This window comes from Suricata suricatta, chromosome 13, assembly GCF_006229205.1.
Source record: "Suricata suricatta isolate VVHF042 chromosome 13, meerkat_22Aug2017_6uvM2_HiC, whole genome shotgun sequence".
NCBI classification, from domain to species: Eukaryota; Metazoa; Chordata; class Mammalia; order Carnivora; family Herpestidae; genus Suricata; species Suricata suricatta.
In genome coordinates, this window is record NC_043712.1 from 3343495 (window position 1) to 3353817 (window position 10323).

Consider the following 10323-nt stretch of genomic DNA (forward strand, 5'->3'; position numbering starts at 1 on the left):
CAGACCAGGCCTCAGGGTCCCCCTTGGGCAGAGCTGCTGGGGGAGGGAGCAGCGTGCAGGTGCCCAGGGTGCCCAGGGGTGATCCTGGCCACGGCGCTGAGCCCTGGCCGCATCTCATTTTATCCTCACGGCAGCTCTTTGAAGCACCTTGTCTTCGTCTCATTTCAAGTAGGAAACTGAGGCTCAGAGTATTGAAGACTTGTCCAATGTCACTCAGCGGGTGGCCAGGGCCCAAATCATGAGTGTCTGAGTCCCCGACCAATCGACCCGCACCCCCACCAAGGGTCTCCCTAGGAACTTTACCCACTTGGCCCGTCCTCTTGAAACCAGACATGACCTTCTGGAATCTCTGTCTGAGGGCTTCAGAGCCTTCGTCCTCCTGTTTCTCCATCCTGTCCCTGCCCGGTGAGCCAGTTACCCAGAATGCCATGGTGGCTTGTGGGTAGTGGCACTTGGGCCATGGATCCGAGGGAACCTAGTCACTTGGGTGGGGTGGGGGGAGCGCCCGGGGGGGCGCCCAGGATAAGCCAGAGCGTGGAGGTCAGTGGGCACGTGTGGCGGGGAGCACAGAGTGCAGGGGAGGGCTGGGCTTCACGGAGGCCACTGGGCCATCAGCCAGGGACTGGACAACCTTTGTGCCTGCACAGCCAGCTCCTGGTGCTCAGCTGAGCCCAGCCAGCCTGCCGGTCACACGTCCTTTCGGCCCTCATTCTGTGTGTCATCTTTCCTTTAGACGGTGCCCAGCACACTGCTCATCAGACTGGTTCAGGAGCGCGTGAGCGAGGAGGACTGTGTCAGGCGAGTAAGGACCCTCGGGGAGAGGGGCTCTGCGACCAGATAAAGGGAGCGGGAGCGGCGTGGGTTCAGGTCCTGGCGCAGAGATGAGCCAGGGTCTGCAGAGAAGGTGAAACAGACGAGCCGGAGCACAGGGAAGCTCAGGGCGTGGATTTCACCTTGGACGGAGCCGGATTACAAGGTAGCATCTAGGGCGCCCCTTGCGGATCTTAGGAGAGAGCTGGCCCCAAGGGTCCCAGGAGAGCCTTCAAGGAAAGGACAGTTGTGGAAGTCGAGGGCAGTTCAGGTAACCTACAGGCACCTGAGACCAGCCCCGTGGGGAGCTGGAGGGACAGAGGGAGAACTGGGGTGACCCGGCTCCCTGCTGCCAGACCCAGTGAAGCCAGAGGGCAGGTGTCCAGGTGAAGTGGCCCGTCCATGGGGGCCAGCCCCCTGGGGCGTGGGGTGGCAGGGGTGGGGGATCTAGAGGGGCAGATAGGGGGCAACAGGACCAGCGGGTGCCATGGGAGGGCTTTACACACACTGACCCCTTGGACCTCAGAGGAACTCCGTGGGGCCGGCATTCTGACTCCCCCATTTTACAGATGAGGAAACTGAGGGTTGTGCAGTTGTGTGATTTCTAGACCTCACTCCTAGTCCCCCGTTAGCCTTGTTGTCTTCATCTCAGTGGCTTTCACAGAGCAAATGGTTTTAATTTTAACAAAGTCCAATTTATCACTGATTTGAACATTTTTAAGGTATTTCATTTTAATTTATCTCTTGTGTGTTTAAAAAAAAAAAGCATTTATTTTTGAGAGAGTACAAGCGGAAAACAGGCGGCGGCGGGGGCGGGGGACCGGGACAGAGGATCCGAGGCAGGTTCTGCGCTGAGAGCAGCAAGCCCGATGCGGGGCTCGAACTCACAAACTGTGAGATCGTGACCTGAGCTGAAGTTGGACGCTCAACCGACTGAGCCCCCCAGGCGCCCCTGTCTCCTGTGGTTTTAACTGTATCTCTCTCTAGTTTATTTTTCAGCGATGATCTAGTAATTACAGTCTGTGGACGTAGCTCTCCCAATCTATTTAGAGTCGCCACTGTGCCGTCTGGGGCAGAGGGTCTGACATAGTCCCCTCCCCTCCTTGAGCCTGTGCCCGCCCTCCGTGTTACACGTGTCACCAGTTTTGCTCTCAGCCATCACACCTATTTTAAAGAACTCAAGGGAAGAGCAGTCTGTCCTGTTTATCTAGACACTTACCTTTTCCGATGCTCCCCCTTCATCCCTAACGCTGCACGCGGTCCCTTCTGTCTGGAAAACTTCTCCGAGCAGGTCTGCCGGCAGTGAACTCCCGTGGTTTTCCTTCAGCTGAGAAGGTCTCTATTGCCTTCATTCCTTTAAAAAAAATTTTTTTAATGTATATTTATTTTTGAGAGACAGAGACAGAGTGTGAGCAGGGGAGGGGCAGAGAGAGAGAGAGAGAGAGAGAGAGAGAGAGAGAGGGAGGGAGACACAGGATCTGAAGCAGGGCTTGAACTCACAAACCATGAGACCCGAGCCGAAATCAGACGCTTACCAGACGGAGCCACCCAGACTCCCCTTTTGCCTTCATTCTTGAAGGATGTTTGTCCCTGGGTTCAGAGTTCTAGATGCCCGGCTCTTCCTCCGCACACCTGGCAGGGTCCTGCCTCCTTCCGGCCCACACGGTCTCCGGTGGGAGGACAGTCGCCCAGGCCGTGCGTCCTTTCCCCGGCTTCCTCCCACATCGTTCTCTGTGTTCTCGGTTTCCAACAGTTCACTGGCCAAATGGCTGGCGTGCATTTCTTTGGATTCGTTCTTTTGGAGGTTTGTTGAGTTCTCTGAATTTTTAAGTTTACATTTTCCTCCAAACTTGGGTAGTCTTCGGCCATTATTTCTTCAGCTAGTGTATGCACCATTCTCCCCGCTGTCTCCCGAGGCCCCAGGACTGTGGGCAGCAGACCCGTGGCCCACGCAGGGTCACCGAGGCTCCGTTTTCTGCCTCTGCCGTGGATCGGATGATGAGCTCACTGAGGCCCTCCTTTCCCATCTCTTTCTCCTATTGGGCCCGTCCAGTGAGCTTTTCATTTGAATTGCCAGGTTTCTCAGTTTTCAAAATTCCACTGGGCTCTTCTCACCGTCTTCTGTTTTGGAAACTCTCTGTTTGTCCATTCATTTACTCGTTTGAGTTTCGTCATCATCATCGTGGCTCAAAGCCAGCCACCTCAGCGTCATCGCTAACTCCAGCTCCCGAGTCGTGTCGGTGGCAATGTCTGACGTCTGAGATTTTCCTGGTTGTCCTTGTGCCGGGTGCTTCTGTGTCCTGGACACTTGTCTTATTGATGTGAGACTCCCAGTATTGCTTAAATCCTATGGTAGGCATTGATATTTTTGTCTTCATGGGCAATTGATTCATTTGGGCTCGGGCCGCAAGTTCCTGGCAGCCTCTCTGTGCTGTGGTTCCCATCTCGGTTCTGAGTGCAAAGGCTCTGTGAGTGCCATGTGGCTCCCTGCAGCTCTGGGCCGTGTGTGTGCCGCTCGGCAGTGCCCAGGCAGCTGTCTGTGCTGTGGCTCACCTCTCAGTGTCTTCAGAGAGCTGTCTGGGGTCGGACCCTGGCGCACACAGCTTGGGGGGAGTCCACGAGTCCACAGACAACTGAGCTCCTTGCTCTGCCGTTCCCATGGTAACGCCCAGTTCCCTGGTGCTCCCGTTTTGGGTCCTCTGGCCAGAAAGCTGAGACTTTATTTACCCTGCTCTGCCACAGGCTTCCTGCGACTGCACCTGAGACTGGGGCCAAGCGGCAGGAGGACAGGGAGGGAAACCTGAAGGGGCTTTGTCCCGTTCTCTAGGGGCTGCAGAGGAAGGCCCTCTCCCCGCTCAGAGTTCAGGCACCTGCGGGCTCCCCTTGGCACTGCTGCCTCAGCAAGCTTGCCTGGGGCCTGGGGTGCGAGGAAACAGAAAACAGAAACACACGGAAATCTCCCCGCTGTCTGAGTGTCAGGGCTCCCCCCTCACTGCCCAGGCTGGACGTGAGGGCCCCTCCCGGCCATCTCTCGGGCCTTCCCGAGGAGGAGAGGGACCTTCGTTCCTCCAGACCCAGTTCCCACCACCACCCCCACCCCCTTGGGTTAGGTCTCAGCAGAGGCTGGCCTCAGTGTCTTCTTCCCAACAGGCCTATGGGGCTGGGCAGCCCTTCCCCAGCCCTGTCCCTGTCCAAGCACCAGCCCCGCTTCTGCCCTGCCCACAGCCTTCTGTCAAGGTTCTCTCTCCCATATGTGCCCAATAAAGTCCCTTCCCCACCCCCACCTTCCGGCAGTGTTAGAAGAAAGGCCCCCTTAGCCAGAGGCTCATTGGAGGGCTTGACTTGTCACCGCTCCCAAGCCCGTCTGGCTCAGTTTCCCCTACCCCGGAGGGCGCCTGTTGCAGGTGCCGCATGGTCTTGCTGCCGGGCCCTCCCCCTCCGCCTCAGCCCCCCACGAGCTAGGGGTCCTTGGTCTTGAGCTCCTCAGCTGCAGTTGGACACAGCCTTGCAGGCCCAAAGGAGGGCCGTGAGGGCCACGAACCAGGCCTGGAGAGCCAGGTTGTTAGAGCGACCTCCGGAGATGCGGCTGGTGCGGTGTGGGGCGGGCTGCCTTGGGCGGGGAGCTGGGGAGGGCGGGTGAGGTGGCCGGCAGAACGAGGCCCGGACCGCCCTCGTATCTGACCTCAAAGCCGTTCTTCTTAAAACTGCCCCACCGATCTGTCGCCCTCTGGAAGGTTCCCTGTCTCATCTGGGAGGTGCGGAAACAGTCATTTGTCAGGAATAAAGGGGGAGGGGAGAGCCTCCTAAACGACCAGAAATGGGCCGGCACTTTCCGTACAAAACGCTCTATGCCTTAATCCATAATTGATTATGAGTTTGCCACATTGAATTAAACTCTGGCCTCGCGGATGGCCAGACCGGGAGCGTGCACGTTCTCTGTTCCTCCCACTTCGGGGCTGTGCTGGCCCCGTTTGGCTGAATGTTGGGCGTTGCTCCTTTGGTCTGAGTGCATCCAAGTCATCCGGACTGGAACCTGGCAGCGGGATGGCGGCTGCGTTTCAGGGAGAGCTGGGACAGCGTCGCACGTGGGGCTGGTTAGGGATGCCAAGTGCTCCCGGGACCAGGGCGCGCTTAGCTGTGGAGGCGGGTAACCGCCGGTCCTCCCCAGGAATCTCACTCGCCCCGGGCATGCGGGCTCCTCGCAGCCACAGCGGCTCCCCAGCCGCATGCTGTCCCCGCTCCCTGGTGGTTCTCGGCTTCCCACACCTGCTTCAGGTCTCCTTTTTTTTTTTTTTTTTTTTAATGTTTACTTATTTTTGAGAGAGAGGAAGTGCAGGTGGGGGCAGGGGATAGAGGGAGGAGACAGAGGATCCAAAACAGGCTCTGTGCTGACAGCACAGAGCCCGATGAGGGGCTCCAACTCACAAACTGCGAGATCATGACCTGAGCCAAAGTCGGACACTCAACGGACTGAGCCACGCAGGCGCCCCCAGCTTTCCTTTGAAGATGCTTTCGATGCCACACTCACCGCCTCATGATCCAGGAGCTGGAGCAGAGCTGCGGTGTCCTTGCTGTTCTGCTCCAGGGCCAAGGGTGTCCCCTTCCCCGGGCTGCCTTGGTGCCGGAGAGGCTGGCCGCCCCCCAGCTGAGCCTGGGAACAGGAAGGGCCCTGGGTCTCCCAGGCAGGTGGACAAACTCAGCTTCTTGACTCAGACCCTCCTTTTGGCCTCGGGTCAGGCTTTACCCATCTTTACAGAACCCGATTTCAAGACATGGAAGTGTCATTTGGTGCAAGTTATTTTCATAAATTACTGCATGTTTCTGGTGTGTAAGCATTCCACCTGGAGTTCAGAGCGTGGAATCGTGGGGTTGGGTTCCCCGGGCTTTGAACTCCTGTCTGGGAGATCCAGGCACTGGGTCTGGACACAGGCTCCAGCTGGACTGGCCTGCTTCGTTCATACCATTTATTTTTTTAAGTCTCTGTAAGTCCCTGGGGGGAGGGGTACGGTAAGTCATGGCTTCTGGGGCAAAGATGGTGGTCTGTCTGTGACTTTTGTGACTTCAGCTGCACAGCCCAGTCTTGCCCTCAGTGACCAGGTTAGTCTCTGAAACGTGCATTCAACTTGCATAAACCTTCTTGAGTGTATCTAAAAGTTTGTTCTGCGCACCCTGTGCCCCTGTGGTGTAGACGGAGCGTGAGCCAGGTGTCCCTGGTCCTTGCCAAGAGCCGCCACCGTCATCAAGACGGTAAAGTATTCACCATTAGCGTTATCAGTTCTACCGCAAGTGATGTTATTATGAGTTCTCTTGTGCTCTATGACTCTGTTATGCACAATGAACACTCTGGCTGATTTAATACTCTTGATTCGGTATTTGTAACGACATTAGTGATCACCATTCTTACTATGTTGGTGATGGGGGCTGGAGGGTGCCTGGACTCCAACGACTTGGGGCGCCTGGCCTGGCACCTGGCCCACAGCACCACGCTGCAGGGGCGCCGGGCCCCTGTGCATGAGGCCATCGATGGAGACCGCCGGTGGGAGCGGAGGGCGGAGGGCCCATCCGTGGCCTGGAGCGTCTTGACCGCAGCCTGGAGGAGGAGGTGCTGCCCTCACTGCATTTGGGGTGCAGGGCTTGGGTGTCCTGCTGGGGCCCCCCACAGTCCGGCCCAGAGCAGAAATGCAAACACGGGGTCCTGCTGATGGCCACTCTCTTCCTTTCCTGGCTCCCCAGTGCACACCGTGTCCCCCCCCTTCACGTGGCCTAGGGTCTCTATCCGTGAAAGGCCGGGCTCGGCCTCAGCCTCGAAGCCCCTTCTGGCCTCTTCATTCTGACCCTGAGCCTGTCCGAGCCGTTGTTACCTGTGGAGCAAAGAAATATCTCCTTTAATTTGTCTCAGAATTTCTTCTGAGCGTTAAGGGGCAGCCCGTACCTTTTTCATCTCTTCCCGGTGGAGACAGAATTTCAAGAGCAAGAGGTGAGGTTCCTAATTATGTGCTTTGGTTGTTCAGAAACAAAACAAACCCTCATCCAAAATAAACAGGCTTTCTTGCTTTTAGGGAGGAAAATGACACATATGCATATTCATTTATATGGTAATTATTATTATTTGGCTACACAGGGACTGGAATTGGTAATTTAGAGCACAAAAAGGAAGCAGGGACCAGCGTTCAGGGAAAAGTAATGCAATCATAACCCATCAGGATTCTGTAGTTAATGTTGGGTTTTTTTTTTTTTCTTCTCGCTTCCTTTTTTTGGTCTAATGCAATCTCTTTGAAGAATCTCTTTGAAGTGACCATCAAATGAGTTAGAGAAAGAGAAATTAGCACTTTGTATTAGAGTGATGGAAAGGAGGGGGGCTTTACCTGCTGGGGGCCGTGGCCTTTCTTTAGGGACGGCCACCTGTCCGTGAGAGCCACGTCTCTAAGGGCAGAGGGAAGCTAAGAAATGAGGCAGCGAGCTGAGGAAATTTGGAGGAAAAGGGTCTAATCCCAAAGAGATTCCTAGTCCTTTCTTCTCGGGAGTCCTGGGGTTGGGCTACTGAGGTCCCTTTCCTTCCTTAGGGTCCCTAATCCCTAATCCCTCCCCGCGGCTACCCTGTGTTCTTCCTGGCCCCTTCTGCGTATTGCTGCTGCAGGGACAGCTTTAAAAAATGGACAAATTCGTTTCTCGACCGCCATACATTCACCTGGGCTCAAAATTCAAATGGCGCCCAAGTCCCCTCAGCCACCAGCTTCCTTCCTGGAGGTAACTGAGGTCACCACTCCTTGGAAGGATGTTTCTAATTTATACCTAGGGAAGCGTCGGTCTTTTTTTTTCTTTTAATGTTTATTTATTTTTGAGAGAGAGGGAGAGCGTGAGCAGGGCAGGGGCAGAGAGAGAGGGAGACACAGAATCCGAAGCAGGCTCCAGGCTCCGAGCTGTCCGCACAGAGCCCGATGCGGGGCTCGAACCCACGAACCGTGAGATCGTGACCTGAGCCGGAGTCGGAGGCTTGACCCACTGAGCCCCCCAGGCACCCCGCATTTGTCTTTGTAAAGCAAATGTTATGGTGTCCTCTCCTGCTTAGAGCCTCGGCAGCCATCCACCCTCCTTGGGTGTCCATCCGCAGAGCGCCCGGGGCCTGGGCCTGCCCGCCACCCGGCTTTGTCTCTCCGCCCCTCTCATGTCCGCTGCCTTTCACGCCCCCTCTGGCTTCCCCTGCGTGGCCCCTCTCAGGGCCTCTGCACACTGTGGAGCACACACCCTTGGGGGTCCCTCCCCCTGGTGTCCACGTCTGTGTAACCCCCACCTTGAGTGGGAGCAGGACCCACAGAAAAGGCGAAAGTGAGGAGGGTCACTCCCGTGATGGTGTTACATTATGTATGAGACTGCCTGAGCGGACCAGAGAGACGGATCCTCCCCGCTGGCTTGACAAGTAAGCTGTCGTGTTGGAGAGGCTCCTGAGGGCGGCCTCCAGCCAGCGAGAAACCCGGGCCCCCGCTCAGACCCAGGGCAGCACAGAGGGAATCCTGCCCGCAGTGAGAAGGAGCTCAGGTGGATTCCTCCTCCGTCGAGCCTCCAGATGAGAACACAGCCCAGCTCCCACCTTGCTTGCTGCCCTGTGAGACCCCCGCAGAGGACCCAGCTGAGCCATGATCAGACTCCCGCTCCACGGAAACTGAGATAATAAACGTGCCACCTAAGCCACTGACACCGTGAGTTTGATACCCAGCAGTAGGAGTTGGACACACACGCTCTTGTCACTGCCTGAGGCCCCGCCCGCTTCTCAGCCCTCACTCTCAGGTAAGGTCACTTCCTCAGGGAGGCCCCCGAGCTCACCGAGCCCCTGGCAGGCAGGGTGCCCTGTTAGGTGGCTTCACAGCCTCGTGCTGTTCTCCTCTGGACCCCCAGCTCTGTGAGGGGAGGGGCCCCCGCTGTCCGACTCCCCACGGAATGCCCGGTCCTCATGTGGTGCCCAGCATAGGCTCCGAGCTTGGGAGATGCTCATGAAGTGAATGAATGAGAGAATGCCACTTGGCTGATTGCCCAGTCCGTGCCCGGCAGTGGACTCTCAGCCCCACTGGCTGTTGGCCCAGGGAGGGGAAGGCGCTGGAAATACACTCGACTATGCCGTCGAGTCTCAACAGGTTTTGGCGACAGGAACATATTGGTCCTAGGGCTTCTCTGGGGAAAATATTTCGGATCATTGCCCCGGCTCGGTTTTCTGTAACTTGTGGGGACCTGTCTCATGACTTTCCTCATCGCGTCTTCAAATCACTTTCCATCATCAGTGCTTTCCAGCTCCCCATTTGGCCGTGGTCCACTACAGCCTTTCGAGTTCAGCTGCGGCGCCCCAAGGGTGGCATTGTGCCCTGAGCCTCCAGGAGTCAAGGTTTTGAGAACCACCTTCCACACCTGCCCTGTGCGCAGACCTCCTGTGTCTTTCCTCGTCATGCCTTTAGTCGACTGGAATGGGAGTCAGCCACCAGGACACTTGATTAAAAATTTTTTTGGTAATGTTTATTTATTTTTGAGAGAGAGACAGGGCATGAGTGGAGGAGGGGCAGAGAGAGCAGGGGATACAGAATCCAAAGTAGGCTCCGAGCTGTCAGCACAGAGCCCGACACGGGGCTCGAACTCACAAACCATGAGATCATGACCTGAGCTGAAGTTGGACGCTTACCCAGCTGAGCCACCCAGGGGCCTCACTTTCTGTAAAAGGTTTTAGACAGGATGGGGCACCTGGGGGGCTCAGTTGGTTGGGCTCAGGTCATGATCTCCCAGGTCGTGAGTTCGAGCCCCACATTGGGCTCTGTGCTGACCGCTCAGAGCCTGGAGCCTGCTTTGGATTCTGTGTCTCCCTCTCTCTCTGCCCCTCCCCCACTCACTTGAGCACTCTCTCTGTCTCTCAAAAATAAATAAATGTAAGAAACATTTTTCTTTTGAAAAATGTTTTAGACAGAATGATTTCTAAAGACACTGTTTTAAGGGACGCCTGGGTGGATTCTCTCCCCCGCCTCCGCCCCTCTGCTGCTTGTGTGCTCGTAGGTGCTTTCTCTCTGTCTCTCAAAACCTATACCGAAACTTAAAAAAAAAAAAAAAAACTTTTACAGAAGGAAAAACTGAGGCCCAGACGGCAGAAGGGACTAAGCCGAGGTCAGAGGACCCGTGGCCAGGACGGCAGGGCACTTCAGCCACTGCCACACCAAGGTTCTTGGCTACCTGGCTGCCGGGCCAGGGTCCCTGGTGCTGTGCAGACCCCTTGACAAAGGCATTTTTGGGTCTCCAGACTGAGCTGGGAGGCCATGGTGAGAACATACCTGGCTGAGGAAAAGAAATGTGATGTATGGTCACCTTCCCGCAGCCTGTGCTGGAGAAGGAAAAGCTGGGCCCAGTCACCCGGGTCCCTATCAGACGGGGGCCGTTTGCCACCCAGGAAGAGGCAGCGGCCTCCGAGCATCAGGGATGGGATTTATGGGCTCCGCAGCTGACTTGTGTCCGCCTCAGCTGGCCGGGGCTGTCCCTGGCAGG

The 10323-nt window shown here is 56.4% G+C and overlaps 1 protein-coding gene across 1 annotated transcript in view; it reads left to right on the forward strand.

The window, feature by feature from the left end:
- Positions 1–10323, forward strand: part of AK8 (adenylate kinase 8) — a 118863-nt gene that overhangs the window by 16055 nt on the left and 92485 nt on the right. Inside the window, exon 5 of the mRNA XM_029921050.1 lies at positions 734–802. Coding sequence (XP_029776910.1) covers positions 734–802 — 69 coding nt within the window. The remainder of the gene's footprint in view (positions 1–733; positions 803–10323) is intronic.